General features: G+C 42.1%; 1 protein-coding gene across 1 annotated transcript in view; it reads left to right on the plus strand.

The window, feature by feature from the left end:
- OCA2 (OCA2 melanosomal transmembrane protein) overlaps positions 1–24,295 on the plus strand; it is a 344,911-nt gene that overhangs the window by 202,973 nt on the left and 117,643 nt on the right. The window contains exons 16-18 of the mRNA XM_054016529.1: positions 13,797–13,944; positions 17,308–17,365; positions 19,407–19,515. Coding sequence (XP_053872504.1) covers positions 13,797–13,944; positions 17,308–17,365; positions 19,407–19,515 — 315 coding nt within the window. The remainder of the gene's footprint in view (positions 1–13,796; positions 13,945–17,307; positions 17,366–19,406; positions 19,516–24,295) is intronic.

Genomic DNA, 24,295 nt, shown 5'->3' on the forward strand with positions numbered 1-24,295 from the left:
TTCCTCTAAAATGCCTGACTTTCTGTACAATTCCCAAATGTCATCTGCTTTAGTAGTTGGCTACTTCTGTTGATCCTGAATCATAATTGGGTCTACTGGGGTTCATTAGAAATAGATCTTGTTTTGACAGAGGCATATTTAAAGATTATGATAATTTTGACAACAATAATAGTATTTAGTACTTATGTAGGACTCTTCATCTGCAAAGTGCTTTCCAAAAGGTAACTAATTCTCACAACACTTCCATGAAGTAGGTAAGCATTACTATCTGTTTTACCGATTCTGAATAAATGCCACTTATCAACATTTCCTTCAATCCCTGGATAAACCAATAATTTTATTTAATGTTAAATTAACAAATGCTGCATTTTTCATACATTAACCACACACATGGTCTAGAATGTTGTATGGGAAAATAAAATATAAAAATTAAGGTTGAAGTCCTTGATTAGCTGCCATAGGCAGGTAAGGTAAGGTAAGAACCAAGCTTCTGTATCCTTTCTCCGTGGCCAAGGTGGCGGCATGCTCTGTGGGTGTACCACCTGTAAGGATTCATTGGCCAAACACCCTGAGCAGAATGGATGCTGTTACTGATTATATCTGAGGATTCAGTTCCTCATCCTTGCTCATGTTAATCTGACCACGTTAGTTCATTACCAGGGTGTGGCGGGGAGACAGTGCTGCAATGTTAAATTTGTGGAGTTTTCCCCATAATGGAGGGGGGTTACCTCCCTCCTTTTAAAAGGCAGGGTGTTTTGGCCATGGGACCTACTTGTTCCTGTGATGCCCCACCAGCTCTGAGATCCCCTATCTCAAAGGTTTTCAACCTTTTTCTTTCTCAGCCCCTCCCCCCCAACATGCTATAAAAACTCCACACCCACCTGTGCCACAGTAACTGGTTTTCTGCATATAAAAACCAGGGCCAGTGTTAGGGGGTAGCAAGCAGGGCAATTGCTTGGGGGCCCCATGCCACAGGAGCCCCCACAAAGCTACATTGTTCAGGCTTCAGTTAGGGTGACCAGATGTCCCGATTTTATAGGGACAGTCCCGATTTTTGGGTCTTTTTCTTATATAGGCTCCTATTACCTCCCACCCCCGTCCCGATTTTTCACACTTGCTCTCTGGTCACCCTAGCTTCAGTCCTGGGTGATGGGGCTCAGGGACCTGGGCTTCATCCCCATGCAGTGGGACTTTGGCTTTCTGCCCTGGGCCCAAGCGAGTCAAATGCTGGCCCTGCTTGGAGGCCCCCCTGAAACCTGCTCAAGACCCTCTAGGGGGCCCCGGACCCCTGGTTGAGAACCACTGCCCTATCTCATTTCCATCTGCTTTGAAGTGTGGCTGTAATGGAGCCAAGCTCCATGAACTCCCCCTGTCTTTCAGCCTCTGAGACTTCTTCCTTAACTAGGTTCCAGAGAGCAGAAGGGCTCCCCTTGTATCACACTGGAACAAGTAATTAAGTCCAGATGTACAAAGGCATTTAGGCACTGAAAGATGCAGATAGATGCCTAGTGAAATTTTCAAAAGTGCCTTAGTCACATAGGAGCCCAATAATAGTTAGACAACTAACCTGCTTAGGTGCTTTTGAAAATCCCGTTAGGCAGCTCTCTGCATGTTGAAGCACTTAAATACCTTTGTAAATTTATCCCTAAGTTGTTGAATGTCAGGGGTGGGCAAACTACAGCCCGGGGGCCACATCTGGCCCTCCAGACATCTGAATTCGGCCCTTGAGCTCCCACCGGGGAGCAGGGTCCGGGGCTTGTCCTGCTCCATGTGGCTTTCGGAAGCAGTGGCATATCCCCCCTCCAGCTCCTATGCGTAGGGGCAGCCGGGGGCCCCAGCATGCTGCCTACATCCTAAGTGTTGCCTGCGCAGCTCCCATTGGCCGGGAGGACAGGGCAGTGCACAGAGCCGCCTGGCCACGCCTCTGCGTAGGAGCCGGAGGGGGGACATGCCGCTGCTTCTGGGAACTGCTTGAGGTAAGCGCCTCTTAGAGCCTGCACCCCTGACACCTTCCTGTGCCCCAACCCCGTGCCCCAGCCCTGATCCCCTTCCTGCCCTCCGAACCCCTCAGTCCCAGCCTGGAGTACCCTCCTGCACCCTGAACTCATCCTTTCTGGCCCTACCCCAGAGCCCACACCCCCAGACGGAGCCCTCACCCGCTCCCACACCCATAGCCCCAATTTTGTGAGCATTCATGGCCTACCAAACAATTTCCATATCCAGATGTGGCCCTTAGGCCAAAAAGTTTGCCCACCCCTGTTGTTGAATGTCCTTAGCTGGATAGTGGTGTAGGTGAGGGATCCAAAAGACAAGTAGCATGCTAAGAAATCCAAAATGCCCTGTGTAATCATTTAGCATGAAAGATTATGCAGAGAATAATGTTTAATGAAATAAATATTACTAGGGATATTAAAACATTCTGCCCCAAACATGTATTAGCATTGCTAAACCATTTTAATTTTCCAACTGAATTACTTAGTTTATTATACTAAAGGTTGTTGTCAATTCTTGCAGTAGCGTTGAGAATGTCCTGAGATATGAGAAGTTCATATATTTCTGGCACATACTGCAGTGTGTCTTTTAACCAGTTGTGGTCCTTTTAACTTTTTTAGGAAACAGATAATATTTTGGCTCCTTTATACTTGAGATTGTTTGTTCTATGTTTGAAATTCTTGAATGCTTTCTTATTGCTATTTTAAAGTTGTGAGAATCCCTTGGGGAGAGAAAAGTGAAGATCAAGTATTCTCCAGCTTTCTGATAACAAAATTGTATACTAACATTGTGTAATAAGGGAAATATGTAATTTTCCTCTTATTTATGATAATTTTATTTAAATTGAAAGGTTTCTAGTTAGGAGAACTAGTGGTGCAGTGTGATTAGGAATCATCTAAACTACTTTATGCAGATGCAGAAGTATACCACAATATCTTTTTCAGAGGGGTAGCCGTGTTAGTCTGAATCTGTAAAAAGCAACAGAGGGTCCTGTGGCACCTTAATAATAAATGTTGCATAATAAAGGTGCCGCAGGACCCTCTGTTGCTTTTTACAATATCTTTATGTAGCTATAGAGCAGTAGTCTACACTTTTATCATATTCCTTTCCCAAAGGTGGAAACTACAAAAACAAAATCCTAGTTGAGGGATGAAAACATCAAGAGGTGATTGCTTTTATATACCTATCTCTTGTTCTCATGACATTCATAACCCTGATCACTGAGTGCATCCCAAAATGAATGAAGAGATACTTATGTCAGTCAGCAGGGCCTGGACTCGATTAAACTTTCTGTGGTGATATTGTGGGAAGATGTGACACAGAAGCCCATTGGTGGTTCATTACTTTGTGTCAACAACTCTTGTCAAATCTGACATACTTACTACATCTAACACACTGTTTTCATGATACATTACATGCCACCTTTTGGATATATATCATTGGGAACTAAATAGTTCATTAATATTTTTGCATGATGTGGGTATGGGATGTGTACAAAGTTATGGATTTATGTTAGAATTATGTTCTTAAAATGTGTTTGACAAGCAACGCGTAAGCCCAGTCTGCCTTAGACTAAGCAATGTGTATTTGCTTGTCTCCCTAGCCTGGTTGTAAGGCAGAAACAATGAATGTATATTTACATATTAGGTAAACAAAGCTAAGAGGCATGTCAAAGGGTTACTGTCTATAAAAATGGGGATCTGAACCTCAAATGATAAGCAATTGAATCAACTGCTTATATACAATATTACTGCATTATAAAAGTGTATTGAGTAAGGTCTTTTATGAAAGCCTGTGACATATTGTTGATTAATACCATTGTGAAATGTATGTATTGACACTACATGAAGAATTATAGATACTGACTGTTATTATAAGTTAAAGTCTGTGACCAAACACAGGGAGAAAGAGCTTTTCTCCCAGACAGTAGGGATGGTAGCTCTACCTATGGGTCTACAATGTAAATTAAGGATTATAAAATTAAAACAATGTAAGACTCATTTACATATGAATCAGCAGGGCAATGGGAAGTCAACAAGAAGGGAGGAACAGCAGGAAGCCCACCTGCCTCTTGTAACAGGGTCACTGAACTTTGGGAGATACAAACAGAAACAGAGAACCATTTTGGTATCCATCACTTGGGGGGATTAAGGGGCCAGAGCTCTTGAAATCACAGAATGTTGGATCCTTTGACAAAGGGGGTTGAAGTCTCGGGGACTGAGTTTAGATGAGAAACCTGCTTCAGCAAAGATTGTAACTTACTGAAATTAAGTTTTAGAAGTGTGTTTTTACTTTCATTTGCTTGTAACCTTTTCTATCTTTATTCCTTATACTTGGTATCACTTAATCCTATGCCTCTTTGTTAAACTTGTTTTACTTTTATTATAAACCAATTCAGTGCTGTGATTGAAATAAGCGTTTGTCAAACCCCAGTTAAATTAATGGGCTGCAGTGAATTGTCTTTTTAAAGGAGCAACAAACTTAACTTCTGTAAATGTTCAATGAGAGGATTGGACACTGCACGGAGATATCTTGGGAATGGGTATTCACTGTTTGTTACCTGCAAGGCAAGGTTTGAACTGGCAGTGTCCTGAAGAGTTTGCTGGCAAGGCAGACAAGCTGGTGTGTCAGGGAGTTGTCACACAGATTAACAGGAGCAAAACTCTCACTTGCTGACTGAGAGGGTGACACAGTAACTCATAATTCTGGGAACCCTAGCAGAACATTACAGAAGGCTAGGTCAGAGAATCAGAGTTTGCATTTTATTCTGATTGCTCTGAGGTTTGCAGTCATTCTGAGAACTTCTGATTGTGAAGTTGGTCCAATAAAAGATATTACTTCACTCATCTGGTCTTTCAGTTTTTAGACAGCAGTTCAGATTGAATAGTTATCTAGATATTAAAACTACACTATATACCATTGCTATCATGAGAGTTTTCACTCTGGCAGTTCTTCTATTTAACAAATATCTCTTCTGATTTTGATTTATCTTTCCCTAGTTTATTTAACAAAATATAGCTGAATGTAATGATTTACCATTATATCTTAAATTGATTGCTATAACATATTCTGTATCTTCAGTGCCTTCATTATTATTAGGCCTTTATGTTGCTAGATTAAAAGCATTGGATGAAATACTTATCTGTTGGGTTATAGCTGAAGTCATTTTGAAGCTGCATTTTTTTCATGATTCTTCATTTCTTAATAAAACTTTGGATCTGTCAGGTTTAGATAGTTGGTTGCATTCTTTGATTGTATTAATATGACCTTTTTACAGGACACACCATTTACCACTTGTCTGGTGCCTCCTCCTGGTCACTGTGGGGATTAGCTCTCAAGGTGATGCCCCTTCCTGTGGTTGTATGTTGTCCCCTCATATCTCACTCTGGTCTGTAGCCCCTCTCTCACTCTCTGGAATCCCAGCGTCCCCTTCATGACTCAGCCTTCCAGTCAGGTCACTCAGCATTCCTCCTCCTCTTCCAGGATACAGTCCTTCAATTCTCTGTTGGGCAGGAAACCTTCCTGTTCACTGCCCCACTAGTCTATGCCATGCCCTTGGTGGCTGGTAGGGGAACCCGGGCCTGCCAACTTCTCTGGATTCCAGTGCAGGAACCCTACACAAGTTCTTGGCTATCCTCTCCCAGCCATCACTGCTCCTTCCTTGGAATGCTTCCTAGAACTCCTTGTTTCCCTCCATGCTCTGGGTGTACCAGCTCCAAACCCTCCTTCCTCTTCCCAGGGAGTGACTGCCCCTTCCCAGTGGCAGCCCCTGTCTGTTGCCATCTTCCTGGCTTTATAGGCCCCCCTGTTCCTGCCCAGCTGAACCTTCTTGCAATCCATTCCCTGCTCCCTGGCTCTCCCTCCAGGTGCAGTCTATGGAGTTAATAGGCCTACCTGGCTACCTTCACCCCTTCCAGTTCTGTGTAGTGGACACCCCATCACAGACCTTAGTAGTTATTTATTAGGTTAAAAAGTTTTACTGCAGGAAATTATATATCCACTGCTGAAAAGAGGATAATGAATTGCACAGCAATTTCTTTTTCTCCAGACAGTTGTCAAAATACCCATTTGTACTGTAATAAAAAAAAATACTTAGCTTGATTTTGAAGATACTGCGATTTATAAATCTGAAGTCTGAGTTAAAAATCTCTTGATTGTGAGTATACTGGAATAATTTTGATTGAATTCAAAGCCGAGAGAATTTTTTCTGAAAACCAAAATAGATCATTGGGAGTTTAGTTGAATGAATGGTGGCAATTTGTTTTGGATCTTTCTCTGATTCTGAAGTTGATAATGTAATAGTAATACTGTTAGGAAAGTGCTAATTAGCAAAAGAAGTAGCCAAAATGTATGAGTAATTATAAAGCTTTTCTTAGGGTAGTGTCTAGAATCTCTAACAGAAGTGGGAGCCCTACTATGCTAGGTGCTGTACATACGTATCCTATATCACTTTTCCAAATAAAATAAAATCTAAATAAGCAAGGGATAAAGAAGCAATTATTATTCCCAGCTGTAAACAATGGGAAAATGAGGCATAGAAAATTATGGCCCAGCTTTTCAGAGGGATTTAGGTATCCTTCTCCTATTGACCATCAAAATCACTTGCCTGAGGTAATAGAGAGAGTTTGTGGCAGAACTGGAAACTGAACCAACATCTTCCGACTTGACTTCAGTGTCTTAACCACAAGACTTCTCTTTCTCTAACAAAATGTATAGTCAGGATAACTGTATGCTAATTAATAACCAATCTTGACTGAGATTTTTTAATGGGTCACTGAAGTCATCATTGTCATCAGTATACTGAATTCCTGTTTCAGAGGCATTAACATCTTGCCTTGTGGATTGAGGATAATTAGTCCACGTTAGTTCACTGTATATCTCTCAGCTACGTTTGAATGTTATTTAAAATACAGAACTGTGTTTAATTTCCTCCATTTTTGCTGCCATAAATTTAGCAAACTTTGTTGTCTGTTATAGGCGTCTTAAACTTTATTCTTTCATGTAAAATGCCATAGCAGGCTGGAAGTGTTTTACTGAAACCCCTCACGCAGCTAGCAATTGTGGATCTTGCTGGGGAACCCCCCCAAATTCTAATGATATTGTTTGTGGTAGGGGGGAAAAAATCCTGACCATTTGTACTGCTGGATGCTACATTCTGCTTTGGTCCGTCAAGCCCCAGACTCTGCTATGCAGGCTGCAAATCTCTATAAAAGTGATTCTCTGTCTATTCAGCTCTGGGAGGCTGTCTGTTTTGAGTAAATCTCACTTTTAGATGACAAGATTTTTTTACTTTGATAAATGTTGAGGCTCAAATAGTAGAACTGTTTAGAAGAAAATGTTATCACTTGGGTATAAACCCTTGGATTCACATTTATATATTGAAGGCTGCCAATGACCTTGGTACAAATTATTATATAAACAATACATAATAAATAAAACTGACATTTCTAATTCCATACAGTTTCTATTCAGCAGCTGATGGGTATTTTTAGCCTGAACTCTTATGTATTTCTTTCAACAATATTGTGCAGGCTTCTTGTGAGTCTTTGTTTTGTGATTTTTTTTTTACAAATAATTAAATAAAGCAAGGCATGTGCTGTGGATGATTTTTTGTTATCACAGTGTTTGAGGAAAAACTGATGCTCAAAGCACTTCCACCTATGCTTATCTTTACCCGCATGAATAGTCTCATGGAGATGTGAGGGGACTTGGGGTGCAATCCAGACCAACGAGGGGTTCTCACCTGCCCTGAAACCCTGGATTCCTCAGATGCTTTGCTGCTGATTGTGAGCATCCCAGCTTGGGAGCTACAATCTACAAACATGCAGGTTACACCTGAGTGTGTGTGGTAGACTGCCCTTGTTCAGCAGCTGACCCCAGCAGCCCGTCTACTGCTCCACTCTCTTCCACCAGCCTGGGTTACTATTTGCAGAGTGACCCCCAACAAACTCCCAGTCCCAAATTTCCTCAAATCTATGTGCTCTGTAAAGTCCACCCCTCTCCTGGATAGTTCAGAAAAATAGTAAGGTTTTGATGTTTCTCTAAAGAGACAAAAGCACATCATAGCTTGTTAACTTAACTTAACTAGGGTAGATACACCCTTCCATTTAAACATAGCACTGAATAGGTTTATATTAATACTAAAACAAGTCTATTAACAAAAGAAGATAGGCTTTTAAGTGAATTCATGTATGAGAGAGAGAGAGAGGGGTTTACAAGCAAAGAAAAGTGAAAACACGTCTAAAAGTTGAAAACATAATCTAGCAAGATACAGGCTTTGTTCATGTTAGTTTCTCTCACCAATCTTCTTCCTAACCATGAATGAACCTTCACAGAAGCACAAGGTGATGTTTTCCCTTGTCTTCCTAGGTGAAAGATCTTTGCCTAAGCAGGTTTCTCACCTATGTTCAGTTCCCAGATGGAAGCATGGATCAGCATTCACATCACACTCCCCATCAGTACTCGTCCTGGGCCGGAGAAGCTAATGATCCAACCGGTGGACCAAATTCGGTGGTGAATCCTGGTCACGTGCCACTTAAGGCATGTTGTGCATATGCTATGAAGTTGTTCCCAGGGACTTCAGCTCCGTCTTGATTGAAGGACTCGTCTTTCTCAGCTTGCAAGAGCTCTGTTCCCTTGTGTCTGTCTAGTGATGGGTGCCAAAGATGACTTCTCTCCTTGCTTATATCTTCAAAAATTCAACGACTTTGTTTCAAGAGGCAGGATTACCTCATGCTGTTCTTCCCTTCCTGTGGGCTTCCCCCTGTATGTAAATGAATCTTCCATTGTTTTGATTCCACCATGCTGAATTTACATAGGAGACAGATAAATAGTTGCCTTCTCTCCTGTCTGGATGGGAACCTCTTTCTCCCTGTTTGGCCACAGACTTTAAAACATATTAAGTATCCATATTTCCTCATATAGTGTTAATATACACATTTCACAATATTAATCACCGGTGTCATTAGCTTTCAGAAAAAAGTTCATGCTACCCTTTTATAATACAGTAATATTGTATACAACCAGTTGATTCAATTGCTTATCACTTGAGGTTCAACCCCCATCTTTATAGCCTGTTCTGTGGATTACCCCTCAAAGTAAAGTTTATTCAAGCTGTGAAGAAGGCGACATGGAGTCTGATGGTGAAGAAAGCTCCATGCTCTTTCTTCCCCCACCTGTTAGCTTAATAGCTTTGTTTATCTAATATGTAAAAATGGACCTTCATTGTCTTTGCCTGAAGATTGGGCTGGTCAAAGAATCAAATATGCATTCCTTTGTCTAAGGAAGACTTGTTTATAAACTTCTCTTGACATGCCTGGTTTAAACACACTTTTTAGTCAGAATTCTAGCGTATATCCCTAACTCTTAATACCCACCATGGACATATATCTTGCAAGAATGTTAATGATCAGTAAATGATTAGTTTCAAATGATACCTCACAAGGCATGTTTTGTACAAAGATTATTACAATAATGTGTAGGATGTAAATATCAGGATGCTCAGGGTTGCAGGAGTTCAATAGGGGCTAGCCATGTGAATAAAGATGAGCATACTCATAAATGATTGCAAGATCAGTACCTTAAACTTATTTGGTATTGTTGGGAAGTTTGGTCTGGTACTTAGTAGTTTCTGGCTCCCACCAAGATATTCTGAGTTTTAATCTCAACTGACACTGATTCCCTCTGAGACCTTGAGCAGCACTTCTTTGCCTCTGTTTACTCATCTGTAAAATGGGGATAATGCTTATTTACCTACTTCACAAGGACAAATTAGTTAATAATTGTAAAGCACGTCTAAGAACTAAACCCTATAAAAGTTGTATTATTGTTATGTGAAGCTATAAAATCAATGGTGCTGTTTTTTTTTCTTGTTCAATGAATATATTGATAAAATTATTTTCGCTCTAAAATCTTAGCTAGGAAAAACATATTTTAGTGAAAAAAGTTAGACTGCAATACTATGAGGAGAAAATTGTACTCCTAGGAATATGATTTGCACTTTATTAGCCACAGCCCATCACTGCTAACTGTCTTGACTGTCTTTCACCAAGAGAAGTTGGTCCAATGAAAGATATTACCTCATCCACCTAGGCTTCTAGAAGTGTAGTGCACTTTCAGGTTAAAAATTATCATAAAATGACAATTATCATCCCATCATGGATGGTTATGCTTTCCTGAGTGTATTCAATTAACAGAGCTCGTCACTAAGGATTTTGAGAATTAATTAGATTGAGTTTGCAATACTGTGTTCTTTGATATTGCTAGTGTTAGTGGAGGAGTGAACGATATTCTGAAAGAGGGAATCGTTCTGAATGTGAGTAACAGGATTGCAGGAAGAGAACACGCATTTGATTTTTTTAATAAACTAAATACAACTTTTTTAAAATGTGGGGTGAAATCCTGGCCCCCTGAAGTCAATGACAAACCTCAGTGGGACCAGGATTTCACTTGTAAATTTGTCTTGTTTTTCAGTGTTCAATGTGTTGAATGAAGGGAGGACTGAAAGTGAATGTAGGATGGAAGATGCATGCATCAGTATAGGGTCAAACTTGTACATAAAGTAATTAACACTTGGACTCTTTGGATATGTGATATGTACGTAGCCCCTACCCGTGAGTCTGATCAGTGCTGTCTAGTCAGTGTATGCCAATCAAGAAACCTGAGTGATGAGTTCTGGGGAACCAATAGATTGAGGTCTCAAGAGAAATCCCAATGTGATAGAACCTTCTTGGCATCTCTCATACCTCATGTACTTACATTCAGTGTAAAAGATTATCTCAGTTAGATTGAGACAGCATATAGGATCACTTAAAGTTTTCCCTTTACCATACAGGGATTGCAAAGCAACATTTTTAGAGACAAAATCAGAGTGATGAAAGAAAATGAAGAAGCCTATAAGGAAATCGGACTCCACTTTTTTTTAGATTTTTGCATTGAAATGGGAGCTTTTAATGCACGGTAGCAGGGTTCATACAGATGGTGCACAGCAGGCTAGTGTGGGGAGATTTACAACCCAGGTTACCATTTACTAACTGTTCATATAGGCAAGCCCTTAGATTGTAAACTCTGGGCAAAGACCATCATTTATGCACCTGCAAAACACATTTATGAGGCCATTCAAAATGTAAGTCAGTTGCTGTATGTGGCTCTTTGTTTGCATCAGTTATGTAAAATTATAATGTTTCATCAAGGGTGAATCCTTGTTAAACCCATCTCTGCATGATTTATAATCTGATAACTGTGAATAATTGGTCACCAAGGGAGGGGGCTTCAATAGATACGTTACTGTTACTAAATAATATGAGCAAAGTAATCACAACAACAACAAATAGAACTAATGTTACCTCTTTCAGTATATAAGGAAATATTTGTTTTCAGGACATTCTGAAGGATAACTCTTAGTAAATGAAATAAATGCTTATTTATAATTATTTATTGCTAAATTATGAATAAGCAGCACAAAGAGCTTCACAGGCCTCTCTTCCCATACTAAAGTTCTCTGGCTATATGAGTGATCTGGAATTGGGCAGCAATTAACCCTTGGCAATTTGCTTAAATGGGTTTCAACTTGGGAAAAAAGTTCCTTCTAGGTGGTATTAGATATTTTCTGTGTAACTAAGGATTCTGCTCGTACTTTCTTAGGATTCTTCTAGGAAATCCAAGGCTCGTTCCTAATGCACACATTCTATCATTCTAGCTGAGCAGGAGCTACAGTTTTCCCCCTTGATGTAAGGCCCCAAGGCCTTGTCTCTGCTGGGGGGGAAAAACACATTGTGTTAGTCAAAATGTGGCCTTGTCATGTTTTCTAACACCAGATTAAATGTTATTTTGGCCTGAGTGTGGACAAGGATGTTGCAGGGCCGCCCAGAGGCGGGGGCAAGGGGGGCAATTTGCCCTGGGCCCCGCAGGGGCCCGGCGAGCCTTGGCCTGGCAGCAGTCTGGGTCTTCAGCAGCATTTTGGCAGCAGGGGGCCCTTCAGTCGCTCCAGGTCTTCGGTGGCGGGTCCTTCAGTGCTGCCGAAGACGCAGAGTGACTGAACGGCCCCCCGCAGCCGAAATGCCGCCGAAGACCCAGACCGCTGCCGGGTGAGTACAAGCGCCTCAGCTACCCCGTTTTGCCCCAGGCCCCCTGAATCCTCTGGGCTGCCCTGGGATATTGTGTTTAGAAATGTTAAGTGGCTTATTGTTAACCCTCACTCTCACAGATCTTGGGAGACAGACCTGTCCTTGCTTACAGACAGCCCCCCAACCTGAAGCAAATACTCACCAGCAACCACACAACACAGAACAAAACACTAACCCAGAAACCTATCCTTGCAACAAAGCCTGATGCCAACTCTGTCCACATATCTATGCAAGTGACATCATCATAGGACCTAATCACATCAGCCATACCATCAGGGGCTCGTTCACCTGCACATCTACCAATGTGATATATGCCATCATGTGCCAGCAATGCCCCTCTGCCATGTACATTGGCCAAACTGGACAGTCTCTACGCAAAAGAATAAATGGACACAAATCTGACCTCAGGAATCATAACATTCAAAAACCAGTAGGAGAACACTTCAACCTCTCTGGCCACTCAGTAACAGACTTAAAGGTGGCAGAAAAGCTTCGAAAACAGACTCCAACGAGAAACTGCTGAACTTGAATTAATATGCAAATCAGACACCATCAACTTAGGCTTGAATAGAGACTGGGAATGGCTGAGCCATTACAAACATTGAATCTATTTCCCCGTGTTAAGTATTCTCACACCTCTTGTCAAACTGTCTGTAATGGGCTATCTTGATTATCACTACAGAAGTTTTTTTCTCTTAATTAATTAGCCTCTTAGAGTTGGTAGGACAATTCTGACCTTTTCATGTTCTCTGTATGTGTGTATATATATCTCCTTACTATAGGCTCCATTCTATGTATCCGATAAAGTGGGCTGCAGCCCACGAAAGCTTGTGCTCAAATAAATTCGTTAGTCTCTAAGGTGCACAAGTACTCCTGTTCTTTTTGTTAACTCTAGGATTCCCAACGGTCTCCATGCCTATGGAACAAGCATGTCAGAAGTCTCCAGAACTTGAATCCCTGGGAAATGGTTTAATGTCATTACACCTTGTTCTCAAACGCAATGCTAAAATTCCACCACACTGGATAATTAAAACATTTATTTTATATAATTAACAATGTTTTAATATGAAAATAAAATAAGTGAAAAGATTCCCAACAAATCATGGGAGCTAGCATTGTTCATGCTAATTCTTCCTGGACAATTTCATGCTTTTCATTCCATTCCATTCCATTAACCTTCCTTGATTAATATTTGTCCATTCTCCTTGTACAGGGGCATTTACCTTCATATATTTCTACAAAATGGCTAGCACTCTGTTAGCAGTACAATAGGGTACAGTTTATTTTGTATAGGTTAAAAACAAATTGTTTGATTTTAGACCCAGAGTTTGTCCTTGGATATGTGTGCTCTGTTCTTTCGTCAGTCAATGGGAACCACTCACTAGCATTGGAGGGAACAATTTGTTGTTCGGAAACTGAATGTGGCGTTTGTTTCATTATGTTTTAAAAATGTTTTTCCTCTTTATTTATCATTATTTTTTCCTACACACCAAAGCAAACTTTCAGTAATAGTTTTGAAGGTCACTAGCTCTATGCTGCTTCCATTTGAGTGGTTTTTAACTTTGGAGTACAAGACATTCAATGTGTATTTGCGTTTTTTTTTTTTTTTTTTGGGGGGTGGGATCTGATTTAATATGCATTCTATATCACTTTAAGCTAAACAATCCTATTTCTTCTTAGAACTGAAACACGAGATCCATGTTTGGAGACTGACAGCACAACGCATCAACCCTGCCAGCAGAGAAGAAACTGCTGTGAAATGCCTCTTAATGCAGAAAGTTCTGACTCTGGAGATCTTGCTGAGGAAAAAACTCAAAACGTTCCATAGGTATAGCCTGCACAATTCACATCACTTTAATTTTGTAGAGGCACTTTTGGAGACTTGTGAAACCCACTGTCTGGCGGAATGGGTGCTGTTTTTAGCATGGAACTGCAGGGTTTGCTGTATTAATGCTTTACTATCTGTTCATAAGATTAGGAGTGAAATCTAGCCCCACTGAAGTCAATGATACTGAGGCCAGGATTTTACACTAGTAATGCTATGCACAGCTAGGAGAGTGAAGATCAGTGTTCTCTCCGTTGGGCCCAGATCTGGATTCCATGGTGTGCTTTCGAGCATCACGTGGGAATTGGAGAAGAGGTGCTGCCCCTTCTACCCAGCACCCTTCCCAACGATGATTAAAGACCGAGTAAGTAGCTAAAAGATGTTTGATAAATGTAAGGAGACAGAATTGGCTTTTTGAGGTTGGTAATATGCCCCTGAACTTCAGGATCTAGAAACATTAGGTAGTTTTCATTTGAAGGCATAAAAAGTAAGTTTGTGATCCTTTTTCCATTCAACAGTGTCCTTCAGAACATACAGTGGCATGCTGCTAAATAATTTTAAAAAATAAAATATTAAAGTGCTCTTCAATGAGGATGAGACTTTGGAAGACATCCCACTCATGTATAAAATTATTTATTAACAACATTTTAAGAAAGCGCTATCAATTTAAATATGACCCACAATTTAAATGTTGTGCTGAGGATGGGAAAAGCTTTTAATAAAACTTAAGTCCAACAAAATGTTAATCCAATTTTTTTTTTTAAATTCCAATGAAAATCACTGCCTGTCATTTAAAAGTTGCTGTTTAGAATTTGAAACCTAAGTAGTACAGTACAAACAACCTGATAGTGAAATTGACTCTAAACAAAAGTGAAACCGACTTTATTAATTTTCATTGTCCAAGCTGAGTGAAATGTAGATACTTAAATAAAGGGCATGAAAAGGGAAATGTAAATTGGATTTTAAAAATTCCTTCGGTAACCTGAAATGTTTTTGTTTATATCCTATGATGTTTACGCTGACATTGTACATATTGAATAGTCTGGCAGGTTCATTTTATGAATGATCAAATCCTGATCAAAATCAGGCAATTAAAAAAAAAAAAAGAAATAAAATTATTATAAGAAATCATGATTTACCAAAGAGAGAACTTCTGAAATGTGCATATAAACTACCTCATTGATGCTGGAAGTCAGGATTCCTTCAGCATAATGCAACAATATGTAATCTATTACTGTTAATAGCACAGCTCCTGAACCCCAGGGTATGCTGGAAGAGCTGACTATACTGATAACTCAATAAAGTAATCGAGATTTTAAAAACTTCATTGTAAAATGTAAATGATATATCTCTATCTGTGTGTGTGTGTGTGTGTACACACACACACACACACACACACACGAATAATAGAATATTAGGGTTGGAAGAGACCTCAGGAGTCCAATCTAGATTGGACCTAGTCCAATCCCCTGCTGAAAGCAGGACCAATCCCAACTAAATCATCCCAGCCAGGGCTTTGACAAGCCTGACCTTAAAAACCTCTAAGGAAGGAGATTCCACCACCTCCCTAGGTAACGCATTGCAGTGCTTCACCACCCTCCTAGTGAAATAGTGTTTCCTAATATCTAACCTAGACCTCCCCCACTGCAACTTGAGACCATTGCTCCTTGTTCTGTCATCTGCCGCCACTGAGAACAGCCGAGCTCCATCCTCTTTGGAACCCCACTTCAGGTAGTTGAAGGCTGCTATCAAATCCCCCCTCACTCTTCTCTTCTGCAGACTAAATAAGCCCAGTTCCCTCAGCCTCTCCTCATAAGTCATGTGCCCTAGCGCCCTAATTATTGCCCTCCGCTGGACTCTCTCCAATTTGTCCACCTCCCTTCTGTGGGGGGGGGGAACCAAAACTGGACGCAATACTCCAGGCGTGGCCATAGCCGTGCCAAATAGAGGGGAATAATCATTTCCCTTGATCTGCTGGCAATGCTCCTACTAATACAGCCCAATATGCCGTTTGCCTTCTTGACAAACAAGGGCACACTGTTGACTCATATCCAGCTTCTTATCCACTGTGATCCCCAGGTCCTTTTCTGCAGAACTCCTGCTTAGTCAGTCGGTCCCCAGCCTGTAGCGGTGCATGGCATTCTTCCTTCCTAAGTGCAGGACTCTGCAATTGCCCCTGTTGAACCTCATCAGATTTATTTTGGCCCAATCCTCCAATTTGTCTAGGTTACTATGGACCCTATTCCCTACCCTCCAGCATATCTACCTCTCCCCACAGCTTAGTGTCCTCTGCAAACTTGCTGAGGGTGCAATTCATCCCATCATCCAAATCATTAATAAAGATGTTGAACAAAACTGGCCCCAGGACCGACCCCCGGGGCATTCCCCTTGATACTGGCTGCCAACTAGACATCGAGCCGTTGATCACTACCCGTTGTGCCCAATAATCTAGCCAGCTTAGTATCCACCCTGTAGTCCATTCATCCAATCCATACTTCTTTAATTTGCTGGCACATCTCCATTGTTTTATCTCAAAATGGCACATGTCAACTTCCAGAACTGGTGCAGGAACTAACTACAGTCTTTGGCCTCAGTCCTGCAATGAAGTTTGCTAGTTCAGACCTAAAATGTTTCAGAGTTCTTTTGAAGTCAGTGGGACTTTTCATAAGGATAGGGTCTATGTGCTGTAGGGTTGGGTTTTTAAAGTGAAATCCTTGTCCCATTGAAGTTAATGGGAGTTTTGCTATTGGTTGTAATAAGGCCATAGTTTCATACTTAGAGTGCATTGCTTATATAAGTAAGAGGATGGTCTAAATGTGAGAGCAAGGCCATCCTTACCCATACACAAAGCATGCAGCTGCGTAAGGCACCAGGAAATTTGGGGCACCAAATTTCCTGGTACCCTGAGCAGCTGCGTGCTGCTCCAGCCCCTGTTCCGGCTCTTCCCCAGGGCCTCCGCCCCGCCTCTTCCTGCCCCTGCCCAGCCCCACCCCCAGTCCCCTAAGGAGTGTGGCAGGGCTGTGCCTGCACTCACCAGTGGTGGGAGTGCAGCAACCCGGCCCCAGCTGTGCTGCCAGTGAGTGCTGGGGGGTTGTTCCCCTCTACCCCACAAGCCAGCTTCCCACCCCCCAACGGAGGCCTGGGGCCAGCCTCCCTGCTCCTCCCCCACAGAGGCCCCCTTCCCCGCAGAGGCCTGGGGCCCCTCATGCACCCCTCTGGGGGGGGGCTGCGTAGGGCCCCAGAACAGCTAGGGATGCCCCTGTGTGAGAGGAGCTAGTTGTAATAGAGGACGTATTCCAATACTGTATTAAGATTGTGGCAGAACTCTAATTTCATAACTAAAGGGCATGCGTCCTTTTCTTTCAGACAAATTTCACAAGAAGATAAAAACTGGGAAACAAATATTCAGGAGCTCCAAAAAAAAGTAGGTAAATGGCAGTTATACTAAGTTTCAGAAAAACTGTTCCTCTGGTTTGGTACACCGATAATATTTTGAAGTATATCCTAGCAGAAAAAGCAGGAACCAATTCAGTGCACCTATCAAATACTCTCCAGGCAGGGAAGAAAAGCTGGTGGGCTGGCTTCTGAATGGGACAGAGTTAAGGTAGCACATTCAGATGTTAACGTTTCTTTTAAGTTTAACCTTAAGTTTGAATTTCCTGTGTTTCTTGTTTGTTTGTTTGTTTTAACTGTAATGTACTTTAGGTATATATACATACACACACACACTCGCGCCCCCCCCCCCCCCCACTGTCCGATATGTACCTGCAACCTTAAATTTACTTAATGATGTTTTTTGGTCACACTTTATACTGAGTTTCCATTTATAAATACTTTTATAAAGTGTTAATACATGATTAATTGATGATTTAATAAATTGCTAATCCATTGTTATAGATTCCAACAGTTCAACAGGTTGCTTATATCATGGCTTGTAGCTATAGAGAACATCTTCTACTGATATCCTTATTACCATCTATAACCTAATATAAATATGTTAATGATATAAATATTAATATATTTTTTGTGGTGTGCTAGCACCTAGGAACACCAATCATGGACCAGGGCTAGCAATACTATGTGCACTACAAACACAGTTCCTGTTTCAAAGAGCTACAGTCTAATCAACCTCTTATTAAAAGAACCTTAGTATAAAGTGTGATCAGATTTTTAAATAGTCTTAACCGTGTGTGTGTGTGTATGTGTGTGTAAAGAAAATGGTGACTAGAGAGGGGAATACCAGGACACAGAGTGGGAGAAGGTTGGGACTATACAGAGGAATCAGGATGGAGTGGGGGAAGAATCTAGGTGGAGCAAGTGAGACTAGAAAGAGGAACCAGTAGACAATAGAGAAAACTGGGACTAAAAAAGGAAACTAGAGAGGAATGGGGGAGAAGATGGGGCCTGGTGATAAGAATATGATCTTGGGCAGGGCCGGCTTTAGGCCAATTCCACCAATTCCCCCGAATCGGGCCCCGCGCCCAGTGGCAGGGCTGCCGGCGTGGGGGCAAGTGGCCAAGAATCCCTTCCCTGGCTAGAGGCTCCTTTTTAATTTTTACTCACCCGGCAGTGCTCTGGGTCTTCGGTGGCACTTCAGCAGCAGGTCCTTCAGTGCCACCAAAGACCCGGAGCGAGTGAAGGACAAACCGCTGAAGACTATGAGTGCCGTGCGGTGAGTACAAGCCCCACATGTTTTTTTACGTGGTTTTTTTTTTTTTTGAGTCATCCCTGCCGGGGCCCCGTCAAAACTGTTCGAGTCGGGCCCCGCACTTCCTAAAGCCGGCTCTGATCTTGGGGGGAAAAGAGGTGTCAGGAAAGGAGAGTGCAGGAATTAGGTAGAAAGTGGAGACTAGAATGATGAATAAAGGGAAAGAGTAGAACCTGTAGATTAGGTTCTAAGATTTTGGAGCAGAATTCAATAGCATGGGGTTAATTTATTTCTGTGCCATAGAATCACAGATTGCATTGGGCCCTGATTATAATGGAAATTGCATTTCAGTGTTACTGTTCCCATTACAATAAAGTTAAAACTGGGGTAGCTGAACAAATATAAACATTTTGAGCAGTCATGACCTGCAGATTCCTGCTATTCACATTTGTGTCAAGGGCCTTAAATCTACAGTGGCCTCTGCTAAATTGTAATCACTTACCTAACATACAGTATGATAATGAAAATGTTTAAAAATCTACTTCCTTTATTATCAATTACATACAAAACAAATTTAGAAGTTGTAGCTAATGTCAAAAGATTTTTGTTGTCTAAAATAGCATTGTTTCTACAGAATTTTCTTTTTCCCCCCAAGAGAATCTTTTTCTTAACTTAAGATTTTTACTTTTCTTTCCTGTATCACCTTTCCTTTACAGTAAGAGATTTATGCTTTACAAAATGCATGCGGGATTGAAAGCGTGTACAGTATAATAAATTCTTCTGTAACATAGTTGCTGAATGTTTTTCCTACCTACAGCACAGAATAACAGACAAAATACTTCTCATCAAATGCCTGACTGTGTTGGGATTTGTTATCCTGATGTTCTTTCTCAATTCATTTGTTCCAGGCATTCATCTAGATCTTGGTGAGTCTGATTTCTCTGCTTTATCATACTGATAGACTTAGTAACAAAAATATGACATTTGAGCTTGGATCTGTTCACAAGGTCCTTTTCTTCTATACTATATATATCTCTGCCACACAGTCCTATGACACTGATCAGACCAGCAAAAAGAACAGGAGTACTTGTGGCACCTTAGAGACTAACAAATTTATTAGTACCTGCATACCGAAGAAGTGGTCTGTAGTCCACGAAAGCTTATGCTCTAATAAATTTGTTAGTCTCTAAGGTGCCACAAGTACTCCTGTTCTTTTTGCAGATACAGACTAACACGGCTGCTACTCTGAAAACTGATCAGACCAGAAATTTCCCAGATTAGGTTTTCAAAACCCGGGCATGTCCCAATCAAATCAGTAGTGACAGGTATGCTGGTGACTTCCATTCTCTGACCCTCCTTCCATTTACCAGAGACGAGAGCCATATCAAAGGGTCAAAGGTAGGGTTCCCTTGGTGCCTGTGTACATGCTTCTCAACCTGCCAAGAGCTGAGGTACTATGTATGACAAAAACCAAACATGAGGGGCAGAAAAAAATCATTCCTGCAGGAAAATTAAAATGTTCTAGGAGCCTCTCCTTCAGTATAAATAACTCTTTGTATAACTTCAGTTCTCTGATTCTTTATTATCAATGTCAATGATTTTCATTGAGGAGACATCAAATTTGTATGGAATGTGGGGACTAAAATTAGCAATGTCCCTTGAAATAAGAGGTACCACTGAGAGGTACCTATGTATTCAACAGTTTACAGTTGAGCAAAAGCTAAATGGAATTTCGTGGTTCAAAGAAAAGGTATTTTTCTGGTCCGGTTTTCAAAGGCCTGCTGCAAACAATGGAGGTATGAGAGCTTCTCATAGACAAGGTCACAAGAATCCTTTGTACTGGAAAGTGTTAGGCAACCTACGTATAGAGTTTGCTACCAGCTCCCCTTATAATTACCCACCACCAGCAAACCAGATAACTCAGATTAAATCCCCCTCCCTCTCCATTATTTCCCCCTCTTAATTTTTTCTATTCCAAAGCTCCCCATTTTTATCTGCCTGGGTGGCAAGATAAGGTTTACAGCATGACTTGAAGATTTTCAGTTTTGGCCTATTTAAGACTAAGGCTATGTTTCATTGTTAAAACTTTTGTTGCTCAGGAGTGTGAAAAAACACCCCTGAACGAAAAAAGTGTTAATGACGAAAAGCACCGGTGTGGACAGCACTTTGTTGTCAGGAGATGCTCTCCCAGTGATGAAGCTATTGCCCCTCGTTGGGGGTGGTTTTATTTTGTTGCCTGGAGAGCTCTCTTCCTGGGACAAAGAGCAGCTCCGCCGCGTACGTTACAACAGTGCAGCTGTAGCAGACCAGCTGTGCCATTGTAAGGTGCAGAGTGTAGACATAGACTAAAGCAAAGGAGGCTGTGGGAGAGTGAGTTCTGAAGTTGTGAGGCCTTCACAAAGAACACTTGCTCAGAAGCCCTTTCTCATGTATACCTGTGGAGCTTTAGCTCAAGCACCTCTGCTGACTTCACCTGTGGAAGTATGGCGCACAGAGAGAAGTAAAGTCAACATTTTAAACTTCACCTGGAAACGAATAGGGAGGCAGTGTGGCATATACTCCTGTCAAGATACTCTTACAAAGCCATAGTTAAGGTATAGCCCCATGCAGAGTACCTGACAGTAGTCTTAGTGAGGCACTCAGGGTGGGCAGCTGAATGAAGAGAACATGAAGTGAAGTCAGACCTACCTCTTAAAAAGCACCCTTCTCTATTTCCACAAGCTAGGGAGTCTTTCCAAATCGGAAGGAGGGGTTTGGCAGTTTCCACGTTGCTTCTCTGTTCCAGTCTCTGCTGGCAACTCTCAGATACTCTAACCACCTCTTCTCCAGAGCCTCATAAGGTCAGTCAGAGACAGAGGCAGGGAAAGGGACAGCCTTTACAGCTCAGAGCCTCTCTTTGATTTTTCAGCACCTGTGCTGCAGAGTGAGTGGTCTCAGCAGTCCTGTGGAGCTGGAACTGTTGTGCTTCCCCAAAGGGACTCATGATACAGCATCATACCCCACTGAGAGGTCACATAAGCTGGGGGAGGAGGTAATTCTGAGTTTGAGGAGACATACCAGTGCTAGCTCCCCACTCAAATGGGCAGGACTTCCCCAGATCCTGCAGCAGGGAGGGGGGCCTCAAACCATCCCAAAAGGCAACCCCCCATCCCTGAACTGGATCACATTAAGAGAGATAGGGAGGTGGTGTCCAACCCTTGTAGATGGGCATGGGACCCACCAGACCCTGGCACACATGTGTAGAAGGCAGTGAGAGGGGCTCAGAAACCAGTGAGAGGAAAGCCCCCCATACGTTAGATCACATGAGGGGGAGGGAGGGCTGCTCAAATCCCCCTAGAGGGGCCAGGGCTCCCCAGATATGGGCACATGGGAGGGAAGAATGTGGGTCTCACTGATGTCTCAGCCTCTATTTCCCCCACTCTCCCGAAACTCACTCCCACATCCACCATCCCAGTGTCCCACCCCTCCAGCCCCCTAGCTCCCACAGCTTCCTCACTTGAGTTCCTAACCTTTCTCCCCTCCCATACCTGCTTTATCCTCCTCCATAACCTCCTCTCTTTACTTCAGCCCCCAACCCTTCTCCTCTTTCCCCACTCCTCTGCCCCTTAGTGCCCCTTCCAGGAAGCAGTCACATGTCTAATTTTTTTCTGCAAAATATTTTGATTACATTCCCATCAAAACAGAATTCTTCCATTGACTTAGCTACTGCCTCTTGAGGAGGTATGTTACCTGTAGTGATGGGAGAAACCCTCTCATCAGTAATGTCTACATGGAAGCACTGCTACAGCACTGCAGATATGCCTCTGTAGCAGTTTTAGTATAGACATACCCTCAGTTCAAAATGTCTTTTGTCTTAGGTGAGGGCTTGTAATTAACTTATATTTAGGCCATGTCTACACTACAAAATTATGTTGCCTTACGTCAGCATATAGCCATCGTAGTTATTAAATCACTTGTGTGTGTGCACGCTTGGCTCCTTGTGTCGGCAGTGCACGTCCTCACCAGGAGCATTTGTATTGATTGAATTGTCAATGTGGGGCATTGTGGGATGGCTCCTGAAAGCCAGTAACAGTCGATGGAAGCAATGCAGTGTCTACACTGACACTGCATTGACCTGCCACTAGGGGAGGTGATGTTACTAAATGGGTGTAGAGAGTCACTTATATTGGCAGGAGTCAATTTAAGTGAAGATACTTCTACAGCTAGGTCGACAGAAGGTAGTTTACGTCAGCCTAACTGTGTAGTGTGCACCAGGCCTTAGTTATGTTAATTGAAGGGTAAGTGTGATGCTCTGTACCTTGGGGGAACACCCAGCACCCCCATGTTCATCCTTGTAAAATGACTGTGTGGTATCCAATGTAAAGTTTGTCATGTTGGGTGTCTTCGGAAGGCTCATGATGCACTGAGCATTGTCGTTATGTGAGTAATTGTTGTCACAATAATGTTATAGGTTATAATTTCATGTATATAGTTATGAGGCTGAAAATGTATCCTCATGGCTTAAAATAAGCCCAGGCAAAAACTCTCCAAGAGCAGAGAGGCAGTTCACACCTCGTCAGGGTATGCATGGGACAAACAAAGCCCAGCCTCACGGGAACAAATGACGCTGGCCTGGGCAGTAACAAAAGGATCTGTTGGAATCTTGAGTGAGTCACCCCCCTTCCTTTGGTCAGTTTGGGACTGCAATGTGGTAATGCTCACCTGACTCTGAAGGGTGGGGGCAAAGGCAAGAGGGAAGAAAGAACATGATAAAAGGGAGAGACGTTTGCCATGCTCTTTCTCTCTCTTCCACCTACATCTACAGACACCACACCAAGCGACTGAAGCGCTGATCAAAAGGGAGAGCCTGGCTGAAGAGCAGCCAGCCAGCCTGTGGTGTGAACCATCTAAGTTTGTAAGGGCACCGAAAGTATTAAGATCAGCTTAGAATGCGTTTTGCTTTTATTTCATTTGACCAAATCTGACTTATGCTTTGACTTATAATCACTTAAAATTTATCTTTGTAGTTAATAAATCTGTTTGTTCTACCTGAAGCAGTGTGTTTAGTTTGAAACGTGTCAGAGACTCCCCTTGAGACAACAAGCCTGGTACATATCAATTTGTTAAATTGACGAACTCATATAAGTGGGCATAACTGGACACTGCAAGACGGAGGTTCCTAGGGTTGTGTCTGGGACCGGAGATATTGGCTAGCGTCATTTGGTTGCACAATCCAAGGAGCAGCCAGAGGCTGTGTGTGAACAGCCGAGGAGTGTGGGTTCTCACAGCAGAGCAGAGCAGGGTAAGGTTGGCTCCCAGAATCAAGGATTGGAGTGACCTAGCAGATCACTGGGCCAGATAACACCAGAGGGGAACGTCACAGTAAGTTCACAGCCAACAATCTCAATGAGGTCTGTCATTCATTCACTTATTAGTACCTCTCTGTTTAACAGAACAAGGCAGCAGAAGAAAAACAGTTTTTTTCGGGGGGAGGCATGTAACTTGGACCCCAAATGACCCTAAATTTGGATCATTAACACTATCCATGTCCCCATGTGGTGCACCAAATTTCAAAGTGATCTGAGTAACTGTTTGGATTTTGGAACACTTACAGGTGCTGAGCTTTAAAGCATATAAGATGGCAGGAATGGAAACCCTCTAGCTGTTCTTTTGTATTGGCGCATGGACACTATAAAAATGTACATTTTTGTAAATGCCAGTCTCAGT

Source organism: Malaclemys terrapin, chromosome 1, assembly GCF_027887155.1.
Source record: "Malaclemys terrapin pileata isolate rMalTer1 chromosome 1, rMalTer1.hap1, whole genome shotgun sequence".
NCBI classification, from domain to species: Eukaryota; Metazoa; Chordata; order Testudines; family Emydidae; genus Malaclemys; species Malaclemys terrapin.